General features: G+C 32.7%; 1 protein-coding gene across 3 annotated transcripts in view; it reads right to left on the minus strand.

Annotated features, from left to right (window-relative positions):
• The window catches only part of LNPK (lunapark, ER junction formation factor), an 84799-nt gene that overhangs the window by 38246 nt on the left and 25316 nt on the right, over positions 1-21237 (minus strand). For all 3 annotated transcript variants that reach the window (XM_059394211.1, XM_059394209.1, XM_059394210.1), the window contains exons 5-8: positions 17223-17281; positions 10007-10047; positions 3515-3598; positions 3382-3433 (exon numbers count right to left, since the gene is read on the minus strand). In XM_059394211.1, coding sequence (XP_059250194.1) covers positions 3382-3433; positions 3515-3598; positions 10007-10047; positions 17223-17281 — 236 coding nt within the window. The remainder of the gene's footprint in view (positions 1-3381; positions 3434-3514; positions 3599-10006; positions 10048-17222; positions 17282-21237) is intronic.

Raw genomic sequence — 21237 nt, forward strand, 5'->3', positions numbered from 1 at the left:
TTTCACTAAATCCAAACTTCAGCATGGAGCCCAATACAGGGCTCCATGACCCTATACATGACCCAATACATGACCCTAAGATCAAGACCTGAGCTGAGATCTAGAACTGGACACTTAACAGACAAAGGCACTTTTTAATCTAAGGACAAAGCCTTCCCAACTCTCAGTCTATGACTCCTAAAGAACTAGAATAAATGCTAAACACTGAAGTACCAGATCATTCTATTAAATGTAAATATGTATATATACACACATATCTACCTTTTATGTTCATTTATTCCTTCATATCAAATGATAACACTGATTTCCTAAGATTAAGCACCCACTAATAAAAATTCCTTACAAAAAGGGGTCGGGACTATACTGTCAAGGTCATGAAAAACAAGGAGAGTCTGAGAAACCAGCACAGCCAAAAAAGCCTAAGCCATGTCAACTAAATGTAATGTGGTATCCTGGATGAGATCCTGAAACAGAAAAAGGACATGAGATAAAAACTAAGGAAATCTGAAGAAACTATGGACTTTAAGTTAATAATAGTGAATCAATATTGGTTCATTAATTTTAGTAAATGTACTATTTTAATGTAAGATGTTAATGGGGAAACTTGGTACAAGGGTATATGGGACTTCTTTGTACTACCTTTGTAATTTTTCTGTAAATCTAAAAATATTCTAAAAGATTAAGTTTATTAAAAAGGAGGAGATGGGCAGGTTAGTATTTTGTCTGTAAATATCACACTCCTTTCAGTGCTAAACCTAAGCAACTCAAAGAATACTATTCTCAAATATTATAATCAATCTCAGTATAATATATACCATTAGCACTAAGTAATAAAAATGAAAGACACCTTATACACATGAATCACAGTTCTCATTCAGCAATCACGCAAGACAGCTAACAAAACATATATATGTATTTATTTTACTAGCTCTCTTGTATTATATGGATATGTATACACAAACATTCACATTTAGTACTTTTCCCCCCTTTTTATTCCAGTTCAGAAACAGGTAAAAGACAAGAAACGGAGTAAAAGAGGGAGAGAGGAGAAAGAGGGGAAGGAAGGAAAAGAATGAATGAGTGAATAATGGTTCAAGCACAGACAAATATTTGGCTAAATTCACAGGAACACAGAACTTAAACATAAATAGAAGGTATGACTGTCACCTACAAAATAATAGGAACCTACAAGAGATCTGAAAAGATTAAAACAACAAAACTCAATTATAATTCTCAAAAAGTAGAATGAGTTGAGATAGAATTTAAAATTTTTTAAATAAGGAAAAAATTCTGAACACCAATTAATTACTTCAGACCTGGAAGAACTACTAGTCATACTAGAATAGGACACTCTAGAAGAAATATTTTTTAAAGTAAAAAAAAAAAATAGCTTATAAGCTTAAGGTCAAAAACCATATTATATTCCTCTCTGTATTCTCCATGGTGTTTTCACTTAAGATTATTTAAAATGTTCTTTTAAATAAACAATTCATTTATATTATAGCTAAGGGTTAATTCTCCCTAAAAGGATATCCAAAAGCAGTGCCACAAGAATCAAGAGCAGAGAGACCAGCAATGGTTTTTCAATAACTATAATATGACATCAGAAGGAAAAAATGTATTTGGGTTTCAAAAGCTTCTAAGGAAAAATGAATTTAATTCTTCAAGGAAATCATGTTGCCTAAATATTAATAAATACTTATGAATGTCAGTAAAGAGGTCGTATGTCTTTTTTTAATGAGAGAAAACAGATTTCTTTAAGTAATAGCAACAGCGGGGCGCCTGGGTGGCTCAGTGGGTTAAGCCGCTGCCTTCGGCTCAGGTCATGATCTCAGCGTCCTGGGATCGAGTCCCGCATCGGGCTCTCTGCTCAGCAGGGAGCCTGCTTCCTTCTCTCTCTCTCTCTCTCTCTCTGCCTGCCTCTCAGTGTACTTGTAATTTCTCTCTGTCAAATAAATAAATAAAATCTTTAAAAAAAAAAAAAAAAAGTAATAGCAACAGCTTTCTGCAAAAATCACATTTTAAAAATCTATTTCCTAAAGTTATTTAAAAAGTATTTTTTAAAAGTTGGTGCCAGTTATACAAAATACTTTAAAAAATTATAGAAACCTGGCCTATAGACTAAACACTCTTTTTGAAATTACTAGGTGGTATAAATTACAGAAAAATTTAAATGGATTATGAAGGCAGCAGTTTCAGTGTAAGTATCTAATTTATTTTAATTTCTATAAACCAAATCCTACTTACAGAAAATTGGAGTGGGTGGGATTCTTCCCATATAGCTCAGCCAATTAGAAAAACTAAAACTCTTATGGCTCATTTAGTATCCATGGTCTTTGTGGACATTTATAAAAGAATTGACTTTCCAAGTTCTAAATGTCATCCTAACATTATAAACCAAGCTACCATTCTGATGATTTATAAGAACAGAAGTTTACATTTTTAAAAATAATATATTCTAAATTGCAACAAAAGCCTTATAAACTATATTATTATAGTATAGAGAAAAGAACAAAGAGGAAAGCCAATGCAAACTCAAAAATATCTTTTCACGTCAGTCTTAGAATTACTTCATGTAGCCACTTGAAATAATGACTTTTTAACTTTTACATAATATTCAATGATATAAAAATGATGGTTTCACTAATAATCTGATTAGCTTCAAAAATCAAGTTAATATTATTATATAGCAGTAATTCCAATTCTTTCTAAATTATTAGAAATTCTAAATCTCTAAATTATTTTACTATCTTCCTAAATAAAAGTGTTTAGAAGAAACTTCAAGCCTGACAAAAATCTTCATTAAATTCATCAAAAATAAATCATAAAAATATAAGAATTTTTTTTTTAAGATGTATTTATTTGAGAGAGAAAGAGAAAGCAAGAGCATGGAGGGGAGGGGCAGAAAGATAGGGAGAGAGAAACTTAAGCAGCCTCCAAGCTGAGTGCAGAGCCTGATACAGGGCTCAATACACAACCCTGAGATCATGACCTGAGCCAAAACCAAGAGTCAGATGTTTAACCAACTAAGCCACTAAGGTGCCCCTGTAAGGATTTTCATAAGGTATGCTAAGAGATTCTCATTTGAAAGGGGGAAAAAAAACCTTACAAAATACTGGTGAAATTATTTAAATTTCAAAAGCTTAAAACCAATTACATATTTATCTCAACAGATAACATCTTTACTCAACATATTCCTGAAAGATCAAAATGAAATAAACTTATTGCCACCCACTCCAAGTCATAACCCATATTACCAAATATAAATTAACACAAAAGCATTCTACATAAGTTTCTACACACCTCTATCACACTTTTGAACTCACTTGGATAAATATGGATCTTTCCAACAGCAGCAGCAGTTTCTACAAAGTTATTTACCTTGTCCAGGTCTTGCAGTTACAGCTGCTCCAGCAGATGGCGGCTCAAGCTCCTGTCAATTACAATAATGTTATTACAGTGACCTACTACAATGCGCTATTTACAATAAATTAGAATGATATAACAACCTTACCTTTGCTTTCTTTGAGTCTGGATCAAACCTTTCAAGAATTAATTTAGCAGTTTTATAAGTTTCTTTTTCCATGACTTCTTCAAGCTACAAACAAAAATTTCCGTAAATTGTCACACTTCAAAACATATACATGACTTACTTTTATAAGTCCTATTCCAAAAGTGATCAAGTACAATGCTTAAAATAAACAGCATACAATATATTCAGATAGCATCAAAGACTTCCTACAGTCAAATAATTAAAATCTACATTTTAAAATGGCTTCTAACCTCTAATATGTTACTTGTATTTAACAGCTTTACTGCAAGGAAATACCAAATACTGCTAATTGTTTACATATAATGAGGAGAATAATTACATGCACCAACTTCAATAATGGAATGTGCAAAAATCTATCAGCCATCATTATTGGAAGTTATTAGACATGACAAGCAAATGACAGGCAATTCCTCAGATTTATTTCCTCATAGCACTTAATGCTATTAATTTAAAGAAGGTCGTTAGCCAAGAGCTTTACAAAATAAAATCTCTGTGCCAATTAACTGCTGTCAGCATCGATTTTAGATTATTTATTAGCAGAAGCAATTAGCTTGCTGCAAATGCAGTGAAAACTCACTAACTGGGAGAACAGCCATGGAATTTGCTCAAATGACTTTAAGAGCTGAAACTCCCCCTTTTTTACATAGATTCAAACAACTTTAGAGGGGGAAAAAACCACAGTAAGAATTTAAGTAAAAATTTTACTGAGTTCTATACACACACTAGGGGCTGTAATTAAAACAGTTCATTATTACAGCATTTTATTTACAATACACTCAAGTCAGTCAGGGTTTAATTTAAAAAGCAATAACCAGTAAAGTATCATTTTAGCAGTTATGGCCCAGTATCAGAAAAAGTTTAATTTTAGTATAAGACAGTTGTATTATGACAAATAGCTAATGTGTAGAAGAAAATGCTTTGTAAAAATTGGAATGGGACCTTTTCCTTCTCAGTGACCAATGACAGCCACTTAGATTCATTAAATGTCACATTTATTCAAAAGGTCATTTATTTTAGAATACAACATGGAGCACATTTACCAAGTTTAAAATACAGTTAAAAATATGCTACCCAACAGTAGTTAATGGGCTCCTTATTAAAAATTCAATTCAACATTTAAGAAGCTACGTGCTTAGATGAATAATTTAACCTTGGTTTAGTGAAAATAAAACATTTTCCTAATTATTTCAAAATTATGATAAATTCTCAAAACAATCAAGTTTAATGTTCTAATGTAAAGGAAATGTAAAGAAAACTTTAGAGTTGAGAAAAACTGGTAATCAGGATTTTAAAAAAAGGACATATCATATATCCCTAAATCTACATAGTCTATAAGGAATCTACATGGAATATCAATGAATTAAATCCAATAATTTTTAATGTTTTAGACCAACACTGTGGCAATAGAACTTTATGTAATGATGGAAATGGCTTATATCTTCACAATGCAGTAACCACTAAGCCATATGTGACAAATGTTGCTTGTGCAACTGAGGAATGGAATTGTAGTTTTATTCCATTTTAAACAATGTAAATTTAAAAGATACATGGGGCTTTTGGCCACTAATGTGGACAACACAGATCTAGATGAAGATGACTGCTAGGCTTAAAAAGATTAGGTAACACTGTGATTTTTAAAACAACACGCGAAACTCAAAACCAAAATGCAACTTCAACAAATGACTGTAACACTTGGTACACTGTTCAGCAAGTATTCATTTTTATGTCTATGTTCATGTAAAGTATCTTCAATAAAGTCATTTTTTAAAGCACTAAAAGATGTAAATCTATTCTCCTTTTCCTTAGTACTTCTAGCAAAAATTTTTCACATAATTGCTTAATTAACACATGTATCCATACAACATTTTAGGTGAATAACTTGTTTTAAACAGAGACATTCTGATAAGTGCAAAAAACATAAACCTTAAACTCCAAAGTCAGAAAAAATCTGGGTTCAAAGCACACCTCCATTCTTAATTATGTAGAAAGACTGAGCAATTCCACTGGCCTCAGTTTCTCTTTTTGTAAGGCAGATACACTAATATTTTCTTCATAGCACCGTTAGGCACTTTAAATACAATAATATATGAGAAAGAGTCTCTAACAGTACCTAACACAAAAACACAAAATCGTTAGTGATACCCCAATTATACAGAATGGGTCTGAAAACAGCAGTGTTTCCAATACGCAACATATTCATCCCAGGATTCAGGAATGAAAAATTAGATTCTCAAAACTCCCTAAAATATAAGTTGCACTGTGTTTTTCATAATTTTTTTAATTTTTTAAATTGTTCTATGATAAATTATACTAAAAGTTTCAGGGCTTTTTATTTAAAAAAGCAAATAATAAACATAGTTTATTATGAATCAATATTTTGACAAGATTATGTATTTCAATGACATGTAAAAATTATTTCTACTTGATACAGACATTTCATCATAGATAACACTAAAAGAAGAGAACATGAATACAAATGTCAGAAAATAATTTTTAATTTTAAAAGGTAATCCTACAAATATTTAATATGTAAATTATCATTCTTGAAATAAAATTTTAAAACAGAGCATCAATTGCTCTATCCAGTATTCTTGATCTTTGCTTTGTGCCAAATATTCTAGATATAGAAAAATTTCTTTTGTTACGTACTCGTCAAATTATTAGGAATGTGCCCCAAACCATCTTCAACACACAGCATTAGGGTACATGTTGCATTATATAAACTCATCTTTTTTACAATGATGAAAATACTGTCTGCTTACCCTGATTTTGGTTATACTGCTGAAATCAATACTGTTTTTACTAGTTCAGATTTTACATCATTTTCTGATTTCACATAGTATTCCACAATAATAGTCACATCTTTTCTCTCTGCATTTCTTCTACTAAAGTATTTACAAAGATCTGTAGCCTACAGTGAATATTCAAATACTGGAAAATGGCAGCAAAAATTATTGGGTAATATAAATATAGCATTTGAAACTTCTAGTGAGGTCAACAGCCCTACACAGAATTACATGCTGAACTTGCTAATTTAAGTACTTCTTTTGCTTCTAAAATTTATTTCATAGAATGTCATTCATAGGATTGTACATAAAATTTATCATGTATATAAGCTTATTATTACTTACCTGTAAGAATAATTCACCATTGACAAGAAATGGGACCCATAAAATATGGCCACAAAAGCAAGACTGACTGATTAATTAGACTGTAAGACCTCTCTACTGCATGCTCCTGTCCTGTTCCCAAAAATGTCCATATTAATCTATAGCTCAGCATGTCAGCATTTCTTGCTCTTTCTTTCAACTGGCAGTAGCGGATTTCTTTGAAGCAGTAACATTTGTAGTTAGTTGTTAGGCTATACTACTCAGAGAATTATAACACTTCCCCCTATGTTCCTAATTTCTCAACTGATTTTTCTCAAAATTCAGAAAAACACAAATTTCCTGAGAAATGCCAGAAAGGAATTACCACATAGAAATAATATTCTTGAGGGGCACCAGGGTACCTCACTTAGTCAGCTGAGCTCAGTAGGTCGACTCTTGGTTTTCACTCAGGTCATGATGTCAGGGTCATGAGATTCAGCCCTGCCTCTGGAGCCTGCTTAGAGATTCTCTCCCCTTCCCTTTCCTCTCCTTCCCCCTCTGCTCATCTCCCACCCCCCACCTCCCTTGTGAGCAGGCCCAGGCTTTCTCTTTCTGAAATAAATAAATAAAATCTCAAAATAAAGGAAAAAAAGAAATACTATTCTTGGAAAAGTATGGTATTTTCATGAACACACTTAAATTTCGACTCATGTTCTGATGGATCTTGATTTTGAACTGTGTTGATGGAATGCTCATGGATGCAAAGGGATTATCGATTAAGCTAATTTTTTTTCAAAAGCTGAATTTTTTTTGAGTAGCAAAATGTACACATCTAGACTAGGGAGTTTTTTAGATAATTAGAGATTTTTAGTTTTATTTTAATAAGTAAATAGTTACATTAAGTTCTTAGATTTAAATCATTGTCAAGATATTAATTTTCCTGGGCACCTGGGTGGCTCAGTGGGTTAAAGCCTCTGCCTTCGGCTCAGGTCATGATCCCAGGGTCCTGGGATCAAGGCCCGCATCAGGCTCTCTGCTCAGCTGGGAGCCTGCTTCCTCCTCTCTCTCTGCCTGCTTCTCTGCCTACTTGTGATCTCTGTCTGTTAAATAAATAAATAAAAATCTTTAAAAAAAAATATTAATTTTCCTAAGTGATTTAACTTTTTAATCAATTAATAGTTCATGTTCTTTCTTAAAATTACACTTATATGAATTATGTATTATTTTACAAATCTATTCAGAATAAAGAGATGCATCCCTACAGAAACCACCTTTAATAAAATGTCAAGTAGTAAATATAATTGGTTTTCATTTTGTTATTGAAAGAGGAAGGATAGGAGCTGAATATTTTTGGACTGATAGTTATATTCCTACAGGCAATTTAATAATAAAAGTATTTTCAAAGCTAATGTAGAGTTTAAACTTAAACATTCATGAGCAAGATCAATTTTTATTACATTTAGTTTTTGTTCAAAAGTAGTGCCCCTTCTTTTTCCTCTCATTACCAGCAAAATGATCAGCAAGCACTGTGCTCCTTTACTAACTCACCCTTAACACCTATTGTTCTAAACAAAGTAAATGTAAAGCAACTCAAACAAAGTAGCTCTGTTAAGGGCTTGAGTAATAAAGTCCAGGGATGAAGTTTCCAGTAGTAACCATCATGACCAACAATAGTCAAGTCAATGCAAATTGTTCCCTAATTAATAAAATGAGTTGGAACAGCCAACTTATTTTTCTTAAATCATACTGCAAGAAATATGGCATATTAAACTATTCTGTAATATTGACACCGCTTGAACCATTCAGATAAAGACAACTCTTGGCCCTGAAGTGAATTTTCCAACTGTGAGGCCTAGATGAAGCAGCTTTATGCTGTCCTTCCTTTGAGGGTTATTAAAGAAGTAAATAGCTTAATTTGTCTTTTCAGTTTTCCAAGTATGCTCTGTTACTCTTTTTTGCCCAATCACCTGTTTTCCAAGATTCTGCTTTCTGGTCATGTGACAGCACTGATATTGGATCAGATTCTCTTCACTTAAATTTCTTTTTAAATTTTCTTCTTTTTTTTTTCTTTGTCTTCCTTCTTATATTTTCTATATTAATAAAAATTTCTCCATTTTGATACAAGTAGCGTTTAGCTCTGATCACCTCTATCAGCCCTTCTTTTTAAGCAAACCAAACTAATCATATCACAATTTCTATCAGTATTTCCTCACTTTGAATTTATGGCTGTTATATAATGCATGGAATTAAAGAAATATAATAAGGTATAAGGGAATATCTCTATGTTTCAGGACCATTAAAAATGTCAATGCAATGTTGGTAAATCACAGAACACTGAAGAAGCTTAAAAAAATAAGAAATCCTTTCACAATTAAAGTTTTTTTTTATTTTTCAAGCACTTAAACTCTCAAGACCAGTGTCTTTTATTACCAATTCAAAAACAATTTTTTTTTAAGTAAGCTCTAGGCCCAATGTGGGGGTTGAACTCACAGCCTCAAGACCAAGAGTTGCATGCTCTATCAACCAAGCCAGCCCTGTGCCCTCACAGAACAATTTTTACACTAATCTTAACTTTCATAATGTTTATTAGTTTCATAATCGTTACTTATTACATGTTACACTAAAATACACTGATCATATGCATCTGATTAAATTTCATTAAGTTTCTACAAAACAAGCCACTGTTACCAATTATCATTTTCATACTTCAAAAATAATTATATAAAAAGGCATATGTAAATTCAAGCCTAACACCAAGTTCAATTCACTTATTAGAGGGTATGATAATGCCCTATAAATAGCTAGGGCCCTTCTTCTCTTATGCTTGGCCCCCTTTCCAAACATTTAACTGGCCCCACAAGAGATACCCATGTGATCAGAGCTGCTGATAGAAAATGAAAGAAAAACAATTCTTTCTTTCCCCCTTTCTTCAGCCTTTTCATGTTAAATTTGACTTTTACAACCAATCTTCTTGATCCCCCTCTCTCCTAGCCTTACCTAGCCTTATTCTGTCCAGAAAACCTGAGAAGTGACATATGTAGATGTTTGATCCTTTTTTAACCCTAACAATCAATTTGGATACCCACCTTTTTACCCCTCTGCCTCATTTAACCTTCCAATGATTCATTTAATTGCTTCTCAGCTTACAACTGCATAGATTCCCAGACTCAAAAAAAAGTCCACATAACTACTTTTTCCTGTCAATCATAATTAATTAGCAAAAATATTCATAATTTAGCTTCATCATTAAAATGCTATCCATACTTGTTACTTGGATGGTCATAACGTATAACAGATAAACATTGTTTATTCAGTTCTTAATGTATTTGTTTTACATAAATTAATTTTAAATAAGTTAACTTACTATTTTTTTCTTCTGGGATTTTAAATCATCCAATGCTTCATCTAGAAAACAAGATTTAAATCAAAGCTAAATCAGATATTAAGATACTTAGATATCTTAAAAACAGTATGCCAAAAGATATATATTAAGCAACCACAAGGAAACTGTCTTATTTTAGAATTTCTCACTGATGTGTACAGATAAAAATTATCTCAATCTTCACACATATATATTTCATACTGTTGCCTATATATTACAAAGCTAAGTAGCAAAAAATTGACTTTACATAGAATAAAACACCTTTCAAAATTTAAAAAGATCTAAACATTTTATCAAATAGAATTTAAGTAATTAATAATTTTTAATTAAATTTAAAAATAAAATTACTATTTCTTCATTAAAGTTCAAGGATAGCAAACATATGAATACCCAAATCAAAGTATACTATTTATGTAAAAATCCAAAGACAAACTTATACAAAGATTTTACTGTAATTTTTCAATATTTTAGTTTTTAATGTGTTAGGCAACTTACTATTAAAAGGAAAAAAAAGTCTGCTAACATGTGAAAAGAGAGTAGTCATCTATAGTTAGAGAAGAGCAATGAAATATTTATTCCTTAATCGAGAAGTCAGAAAATTTTTTCCATAAAGGGCCAGACAGTAAATACTGGAATTTTGGCCAAAAGGCAAAATTGAATAAGTACTTTTAAAGCAAAAGAATGAACAAATTTCCATAAATCTTTACTGACAAAATTCAAATATAATAATAATTAAGTTCAATTTTTTGTAACATAGGTCTATCATTGAGAAGAATAAAATTATTTTCTTTTGGGTAAATAGATAACATTTCACTTAAATGAGGTTCAAAGTTGCTGTTCCCTATCATCAAAACTGACTGCAAATATTAATACCTTAATGTTGATCTGTCATGAGATTTTACACATTTGACTTTTGAAAATGTTTTTTCACATGTATAGGTAGAGCTAAATACTGAAATCAAGTGACAAGCACATGATTTTAACCGAGGATATTCATTGTTTGGAAAGCATTTATAGAATTCTTTAATTCTTCTATTGATATTTGCCTTTTCTTATCATTACATTGGAAATTAAACACTTCCAATTGAAAATAAGTGGAAGCCCCTCAATTGTACAGTTAAGTGGATTCTGCAATATGGAAACTTCATTTGCACTTCTTGAAGTCTGAACATCACTGCTGGATTGCTTTTTTTTGGCCAAGATCAAGTGTGAAAAACACTGTTAGAACAATTGTTTGAGCTCAGATCATATACTTGATACAAATTTCTGGGGGAATGGAGATTGTGCTTCTTGTTTTAACTTTTCACAATCTTTTTAAAAAATTACTTTGTGTTATTACAATGATATTCCAAAATGACTTTATAGCGTATAGGTTTTGCATATAAGGACTGTTTTGTCTTGCAATCTTAGGCTGAATTCATTAAGAACCATTATCAACTCTGCAGCAAAAGCTAATTTTCCAAAGCCAGTCAGCGTTCAATCACAGTGGTTGCATGCAGAAATATTACACTCTAGGCCCTGAGCTCAAAATATCACAATAAAACTTTACCACTGCTGAGCCATCAAACTGCTGTGGGGCTGGGCAGGTTATGATAGTCAGCTTCTATTTCTGATGAAAGTTCACATAATTGACAATGGTTAAGTTCATGAGTGTAAATGAAGTTCCCATTGACACTACTAATTTAATAACACATGGTAGGTTCAATTACGCTTGGCAAAGTACCTGCTGTCACATAACACAATGAGTAACCACAAAATTTAAACACCTTACAATTTCACAAGTTTGTACATTAATCCAAATAAGCCTTTTTCTGCTTCCCACACTTTTTTAATATAGTTGACACACAATGCTACATGAGTTTCAGATATACAACTTAGTGATTTGACAAGTTTATACATTATGCGATGTTCACAAGTGTAGCTACCATCTGTCCTGTTACATCACTATTACAGTATCACCGACTGTATTTCTTATGCTGTGCCTTTTATTCCCATGACCTACTCACTGCATAACTTGAGGCCTATATCTCCCTCCCCCCTTTACCATTTTGCTCAATCTCCCACTCTCCTCTCCTCTGTCAATCATCAGTTTATTCTCTGTTATTTACAGGTCTGATTCTGCTTTTTGTTTTTTGTTTTTGTTTTTTTTTTTTAGAGTCCATTTATGAGTAGAATCATATGTTGTCTTTCTCAGTCTGACTTATTTCACTTCACATAATACCTTCTAGGTCTATCCATGTTGTCTCAAATGGCAGTCTCATCTTTTTATGGCTGCGTAATATTCCATAGTATATGATATATTTATATACACAGAACATGTTCCTTATCCATTTGTCTATCTATAGGCACTTTGGTTACTTCTGTGATTATTGTAAACAATGCTGCAATAAACATAGGGATGCATACATCTTTTCGAGTCTGGTTTTTTTGTTTTGTTTTGTTTTCATTTTTTCTGGGTAAATACCCACTAGTTGAATTATTGGATCATATGGTATTTCTCTTTTTAATTTTTTGAGAAACCTCCAAACTATTCCCCACAACGTCTGTACCACAGCGGCTGTACCAATTTACTTCTGCACCAACAGTGCACAAGGGTTTCTTTCTCACTGAAACTTGTTTATCTTTTCGATTTTAGCCTTTCTAACAGGTGTGGGATGGTATTTCATTGTAGTTTTGATTGGTACTTCCCTGATGATTGATGATATTGAGTACCTTTTCATGTGTCTGTTGGCCATGTGTATCTTTGGAAATATTTTACCACCAATATTTATAACACACCTTAGCAGATTCCACTTCAGGTTGTACTGAACTGGTGTTTTTTCAACTTTGAAGATATTCTGTCCTAGAGTTGTTTTATAGAGATTTTATGTGGAAGTTAATTCAGTAACTGCAAGCTCAAAATTGATTCCTCAAATAAACTACAATTGAGGAGTATCAGAGCCAAGGAAGATCACTTGGAATCATTTATCATGTTTTAAAATTAACTATCTTGCTTCCAATATTCTCAGTTCTTCAAATTGTTCATGCCAAAAGGCTACTTACTAACTAAGCAAGTATAGCTTCTCTGAACAATTCTGTTCAGCTGCTGCAATCAAACAATTCAATTAATTCACCACTGGTAAATAAATGGCTTTCCCTGCTTCACTAATAAGCCACCCAGAAACTTACTGCATTGAAGCTCCATTTTCACTTTTAATTTTTATGAAGAAATTCAGCTATGATGAGATATTCCATTTTAAATGTTTTACTTTTTCTGACCATTGCTTTTCTGTGAGTTGGGAGTATCATGAGTTAAGTACTCATGGTAAAATGGTAATGTCAATGTATATTTGTATTCTTTTAGCACAGTCCACTATGCCCTAAAAATGCAACATTCAAAGTCCAATCTTCTCTTCTTTTGTTGTTTTTACATGTTGAGTATGCATTGATAATTAAAAAAAAAATTGTCACAATACATACGGCACATGGCACATGAAATGTCAACTTATAAATTTGTATCATTTGTCGTACATTCTCCAACAGTCTCAAGTGTTGAGATGAGAGCACCACATATAGTTTGCTACAAGTACTTAACTCTGCCACTGTAGGATGAATGCAGCTACAGACAACATTTAAATTAATGGGCAGTGTTTTGATCCAGTAAAAACAGAAATTTGAATTTCATATAAATGTAATGTCACAAAATATTCTTTTGAATTTATTCAATGATTTGAAAATGTAAAAATCATTCTTTTCTTTAGGATTTTATTTATTTATTTGACAGAGAGAGAAAGAGAGCACAAGCGCACAAGCAGGGGGAGGGGCAGAGAGAGAAGCAGGCTCATTGGGGAGGAGGAAGCCTGACGCAGGGTTCAATCCCAGGACCCTGAACCAAAGGCAGCCACTTAACCAACTGAGCCACCCAGGCATCCCTAAAAGTCATTCTTAAATCATGACCTGTACAAGGTAGTGGGCAAGACTTGGCCCACAGGCTATAGCTTGCGAACCCTTAATCTATATTATGTACAAAGCAAAAAACAAAGGAAATAAAACTAAAACAGAACAAAAAACAAAGACACAATCAATAGCTTCAGGCTGACTTGATGCTAAAAAAATATATTTGTAGGACAGTAAGATAATCTTTTCTGATGTCTATTTTAAATGTACATATAATACCTATTCAAATGAATTAGATTTTTTTAAAATAAAAGGATCCCTGAAGTAAATTTTTAACGCAACCCCTTTATATAATAACCATGTCCTGATGTGCCTATTTCTAAGTTAAAATATTCATACATTTAATTTCCTTAGAAAAGTGTTTCCAAGCACTCTTTTAAAATAAGTTTTCTTATATTTTCTACTATTTTGTTAGTTCTATGAGGTCAGAGAGCATATTTGTTTTAAACTTATTCCTGTCCTCCTGGTATTTACCATACCATCAAATATCACGGGAAACAACATCATATGTTTATTTTCCTTTTTGATATTTGATATTTGAAAAATATTGATATTTAGCATCAATATTTTTTAAAACCACAGCAAACATAATACTTAATAATAAAAAGTAAAAGCTTTTTCACTGAGTATCGGAAACTAGACAAGGAGTCTGCTATTCCCACTTCAATTCACTATTATACTGAGTCCTAACCCATTAAATAAGACAAGAAAAATTTAAAAAACAAGAAAAATAAAAAAGAATAAGGAACAGAAAAGAAAAATCAGCACCATCAGCCCATATATATATTAATACTTCGCAATTTTTATATATTTTGGCATACAGTTTCACTTAATACTCATAATAATCCATCCTAAACATTTTATGTTTATGATGATGATAATATAGGTTTCCACTTTACAAATTAGGAAACTGATGTTCAGAGAATTAAAACTTATCTGTAGGACAAAAAGACAGCCAATGTGGCTGGAGCAAAAGCAAAAAATGTAGAGTAGAAAGAGATGAAGTTAGAGAATGGGCATAAGCCAGAAAGTAGGATAAAATAATTCAGGTTTACTCTAGTTGCCACAGGAAATCAATAAGGAATCTGAAACAGAAAAGACACGACTAAATATACCTCAAAAATAGACTGTTTAGGAAGCCACTCCTAGTATAAGTAGGAGATGATGATCACCTGAATTAGAACAGTAGTAATAGTAAAACAGGTTAGAAGTGGTCAGATCTGAAATAATGTTGGAGGTAGAGATGATAGGACTTTGAAGGGGAGAGAGAAACTCATGGTAGATTAAAGGGAATATGGAGTCAGGACAGGGATTTCCCCCCAGCTGTTTATATGGAAGGGAGATTATATACCAATAGAGACAATCAAATAGAAATAGCTAATACAAAAGAGGATAATGGCAGGAAGAGATAACTGCAAGAACAATGTTCTTGAAATGGCCAGAATATCCAAAATCCAAAGCATAAATGGAGAGCTTAGCCATAGATGGAATCAAGGTCAGTCTTCCAGACTACCACAGAAGGATGCCAACACACTGAGTAACAGATGGAGCTAACTTGATATATTTGGTGGTGGAAGTAGTTCTCATCTGTTTATATCTATTTTCTCCATAAAGTGAGACTCACACATGAGAGTGACCAGGTAGATTTTTGTGGGGTTTTGCTTGTTTTATGAATTTTGAATTTTTATTTGGTTGGTTGATTGGTTGGTTTTATTTTGGTTTGGTTTTTGTTTATTTGCAGGAAGGCAGGTATTATTTATTTGAAGAGAAATACCAACTCAAAAAATACTCTTAAAGAGAAAAAAGTAAATTTTCTAAGAAACTATGAAATAGGACTGTGCAACAGTACTGAGTATACCTTTAATATTTACAATATAGATTTAAAATAAGTCTGGTCAGGGGCACCTAGATGGCTCAGTCAGTTAAGCATCTGCCTTTGGCTCTGGTCATGATCCCAGGGTCCTGGAATTAAGCCCCACATCAGGATCCCTGATCAGCAGGGACTCTGCTTCTCCCTCTCCCATTGCTCTTCCGCAGCCCAACTCATGTTCTCTCTCTCAAATAAATAAATAAATAACCTTTTAAAAAAAAATAAGTCTGGTCAGTATGCTGTATGATTTTCCTCTAATAAATTTAGCTTTTCTGATGCAGGGACAGATCAAGCTTATGAAAGTTTTAACCAGGATAGAGTCTTGCCAGTCACAGATTAAGCACATAATTGTATTTAAAGAAGGTACAGTTTTTGCCAGACCAGACAAGTAGGATGCAAAAGAGGGGCAAAGGAATCAAGGGTATCTGCAAAGAATGGTCACTGGGCTAGCCCAGTGAGCCTAAACCAAGTTGGAGAGAAGCCGTAACTCAGGGGGGCAGTTTGAAAGTCATGTATCTGTATGAACCGTATTTGGATCTTGAATTAAACAAACAAAATACGTACATTTTATGATATTAAGAATTCCTTTTCAGATAGGATAATGTATTGTATTACATTAATGATAATATACTATATAATTTATTTTTTTAAACATCTGTCATGGATAGATATAACTAGGATATACTTCAAAATAATAGAGTGGGTAGATAAGTAGATAGAGTTAAAAATTAAATAAGACTAACCATGAGTTGATGGTTGTTTATGTTGTGTGATAGGCATATGAGGACTTACACTATTTACACCCTGCTTTTGTGTATGTAATTTTGTATATGAAATTTTCCACAGTGAAAAGTTAAACAACAAAAGAATAAAGAAGTCACATATAAAGTTCATTTAAATAAAATTTATATACCTTTGTTAAATTATAACTCATACTTTTAAGACCTGAAAATCTTTAAAATCTATACATACACAGAATACAGAAGGAAATATTATCACAATTTGCATATTTCCATAAAAACAAAAGCCTAGGAGCTATGAGGTTAAAGAGAATGGTACAATTAATAGTACAAATCAAAAGATGTCTAAGTATATTCTACTCTATAATAATGTAAGTTTTGCATAAAGATTAACAAATAATTTCTCTCAATTTAAGAGATGAATTAATGAAATTAGTTATTTTGTGTAAAAAAATCTAAAGGAACAAGACAAAAATACCAAAAGAGAATCCTCTTGATTATTCAAAATACTTGATAGTAAACAACCCTTCAATATTTACAAGATTTTAATTTCAATATCCCGTTTCACAACCTACCATTCAGTAACAAACCAATGCACTATCAGAAGGTGTTTTTTTAAATGTATTTATAAGAATTTAGAAATTAAACTTACTATTTCTTTCTGTTCTCTTGGAAAAGAAGAAAATAAGCACTGTTCTTATGCTCCAGATGCTACAGAGGAAGCAAAATTCAGAAACAAAAACCATTATTAAAATAAGTGAATTAGAAGACATATAAAATGAAAACAAATACACATTTCCACTTAGAATTCAGTACAGTGCTTCCCTTTATATTTTGAAAATCAGAAAGTACTCCTTTCTTTCAGAAACATCAGAGGTCTACATCTGCATTCAAAAAAGTTCTCAACCTAAAATCCACAGACTTTCTGAGGGTTCCCCAGAATTATGAAATTGCCATTGTGTGCATAACTTTATTTCTCTGGAGAGACCACTGTGTTCATCACTCTGTAAGGAGTGTATGAAACCCTCCCTCAAAAAACAAATTAGACAGTCCCCTCTAACTAAGTAAGCATCAACTCCAAAAATCTGTCCATTCCCACGCATTGAGGGAAAAGCATTTTACAAATCCAGCACATTGCATAAATGTAAGTTGCGGGACACCTGGGTGGCTCAGTGGGTTAAAGCCTCTGCTTTCAGCTCAGGTCATGATCCCAGGGTCCAGGGACTGAGCCCCACATCCGGCTCTCTGCTTGGCAAGGAGCCTGCTTCCTCCTCTCTCTCTGCCTGCCTCTCTGACTACCTGTGATCTCTGTCTGTCAAATAAATGAATAAAAAACTTTTAAAAAAATAAATAAATAAATGCAAGTTGCTACTACTTCCTTATTATTTAACATTGGAAGGATCTTCCCTACTAAACAAAATAAGCTATCTAGAAGAAAAAAAGCCTATCTTCAACTATGTACTTGATAAGTAAACTTAGCTAAACGCCACCTTTTAAATATTTTATGAGAAGAATTCTCTGGGACTTATATTAGTAAAACATCAAATGATATTAAAAGTAAATTAAAGAATGATCCTAATCACAAATTTGTTAAGGTCATCTCTTAAATTCAATGTAACTATAGCAAAATACCTCTTTCTCCAAAGAACATGGTGGAACATATATAAACATCATTCATAATTTCATAAAAGCAATACATTTTAGGGGTGCCTGGGTGGCATTAAATTCATATCTTTCAATAATTACTCTAAATGTAAATGGACTTAATGCTCTAATCAAAAGACAGAGGGTATCAGAATGGATTAAAAAAAAATAAGACCCATCAATATACTGCTTACAAGAAACTCATTTTAAACCCACACACCTCCAGATTGAAAGTGACAGGGTAGAGAACCATTTATCATGTTAATGGACATCAAAAGAAAGCTGGAGTAGCCATCCTTGTATCACACAAACTATTATCTTAAACCAAAAGAGATTATTATATTTATAATATCATAATAAATGGGTCTATCCAAAAAGAAGATCTAACAATTATAAATATTTATGCAATTAATATAAAGCAATTAATAACAAAATTAAAGAAACTCATTGATAATAATACAATAATAGTAGGGAACTTTAAATTTCCCCCTCACAGCAATGGACAGATCATCTAAGCAGAAGATCAATAAGGAAACAAGGGCTTTGAATGACACACTGGACCAGAAGGACTTCACAGATATATTCAGAACATTACAACCTAAAGCAGCAGAATACACATTCTTCTCAAATGCAGAGGCAACAGTCTCCAAAACAGACCACACACTACATCACAAATCGGATCTCAACCAGTACAAAAAGACTGAGATCATATGTCATGCATATTTTCAGACCACAATACTATAAAACTTGAACCACAAGAAAAAATTTGAAAGGGAAGTTAAATAAAATCCTACTAAAGAATGAGTGGGCCAACCAGGAAATTAATGAAGAATTTATAAAATTCATGGAAACAAATGAAACACAACAGTTCAAAACTTCTGGGATGTAGCAAAGGTAGTCCTAAGAGGGAAGTATATAGCAATACAAGCTTTCCTTAAGAAACAAATCTCAAATACACAACTTACCCTTACACTCAAAAAAGAGCAGCAAATAAAGCTTAAATCCAGCAGGAGAAGAGAAATAATAAAGATTACAGCAGAAATCAATGATACAGAAATTTAAAAATAAAAAACAAAAGAACAGATCAGTGAAACTAGAGAGCTGGATCTTTGGAAGAATTTAGTAAGATCGATAAATTACAAGCCAGACTCATCAAAAAGAAAAGAGAAACACTGAAGAAATACAATTACAAGAGAATATTAGGTGCAATCATATGCCAATAAATTAGCAATTAAATTTGGAAAAAAATGGATAAAGTCTTAGAAATATATAAACTACCAAAACTGAGAGGAGAAAAAAATAGAAAACCTGAAAAGATCCATAACCAGCAGGAAACTGAACTAGTTAAAAAAACAAACAAACAAACAAATTCCTAACAAACAAGAGTCTAGGGCCAAGTGGCTTCCCAGGGAAATTCTACCAAACATTTAAAGAAGAATTAATACCTACTCTTCAGAAACTGTTCCAAAAAATAGAAATAGAACGACAACTTCCAAACTCGTTCTATGAGGCCAGCATTATCTTAATCCCAAAACCAGACAAAGACCCCACTAAAAAGGAGAATTACAACCAATATCCCTGAGGAACATGGATGTAAAAATTCTCACCAAGATACTAGCTAATAGGATCCAACAGTATACTGAAATGATTATATACCACAACCAAGTGGAGCTTATTCCTGGGCTGCAGGGGTGGTTCAAATCACCCTCAAATCAATCAACGTGGCACACTACATTAATAAAAGGACAAGAACCATATGATCTTCTCAATAGATGCAGAAAAAGCATCTTTTCTTGATGAAAAAAACTCTCTGCCATGTAGGGATAGAGGTAATATACCTCAGTATCATAAAAGCCATATACAAAAGACCACAGCAAATATCATCCTGAACAGGGAAAACTGAGGGCTTTTCCCCTAAGGTTAGGAATACAACAGGGATGCCCACTCTCACCACTGTTGTTTAACATAGTACTGGAAGCCCCAGCCTCAACAATCAGACAACAAAAAGAAATAAAAGGCATCCAAATTGGCAAAGCAAACTTTCACTCTTTGCAGATGATACGATATTCTATGTAGAAAACCCAAAAAACTCCACCAAGAAACTATTAGAACCGATACAGGAATTCAGCAAAGTTGCAGGATATAAACTCAATCCACAGAAGTCAGTTGCACTTCTCTACATAGCAATAAAGCAGAAGAAAGAGAACTCAAGGAATTGATCCCATTTACATCGTATCAAAAACCGTAAGATTCGTAGGAATAAACCTAGCCAAAGAGGTAAAGGATCTGTGTTCTGAAAACTATAGAACACTTATGAAAGAAATTGAGGAAGACACAAAGAAATGGAAAGACATTCCATGTTCATGGATTGGAAGAACAAATATTGTTAAAATGTCTATGTTACCCAAAGCAATCTACACATTCAATGCAATCCCTATCAAAATAACACTAACATATTTCACAGACCTGGAACAAATAATTCTAAAATTTGTATGGAACCAGAAAAGACCTCAAATAGCCAAAGGAATGTTGAAAGAGAAAAACCAAAGCTTGTGGCATAACAGTGCCAGATGTCAAGCTCTATTAAAAATTTGTAGTAAAGACACTATGGTATTGGCACAAAAACAGACATATAGATCAATGGAACAGAATAGAGAACCCAGAAAGGGACCTTCAACTCTATGGTCAACTAATCTTCAGCAAAACAGGTAAGAATATCCAATGCGAAAAGGACAGTCTCTTCAACAAATGGTATTTGGAAAATTGAAGAACCACATATAGAAGAATGAAACTGGACCACTTTCTTAAACCATACACAAAAATAAACTCAAAATGGATGAAAGACCTAAATACAAGACAGAAATCCATCAAAATCCTAAAAGAGAACACAGGTAGCAACCTCTTCGTTCTCAGCCACAGCAACTTCTTGCTGGACAGGTCTCTAAAGGCAAGTGGAAACAAAGGCAAACAAGAACTACTGGGACTTCAACAAAATAAAAAGCTTCTGCACAGCAAAGGAAATA

This window comes from Mustela nigripes, chromosome 3, assembly GCF_022355385.1.
Source record: "Mustela nigripes isolate SB6536 chromosome 3, MUSNIG.SB6536, whole genome shotgun sequence".
Classification (NCBI taxonomy): domain Eukaryota; kingdom Metazoa; phylum Chordata; class Mammalia; order Carnivora; family Mustelidae; genus Mustela; species Mustela nigripes.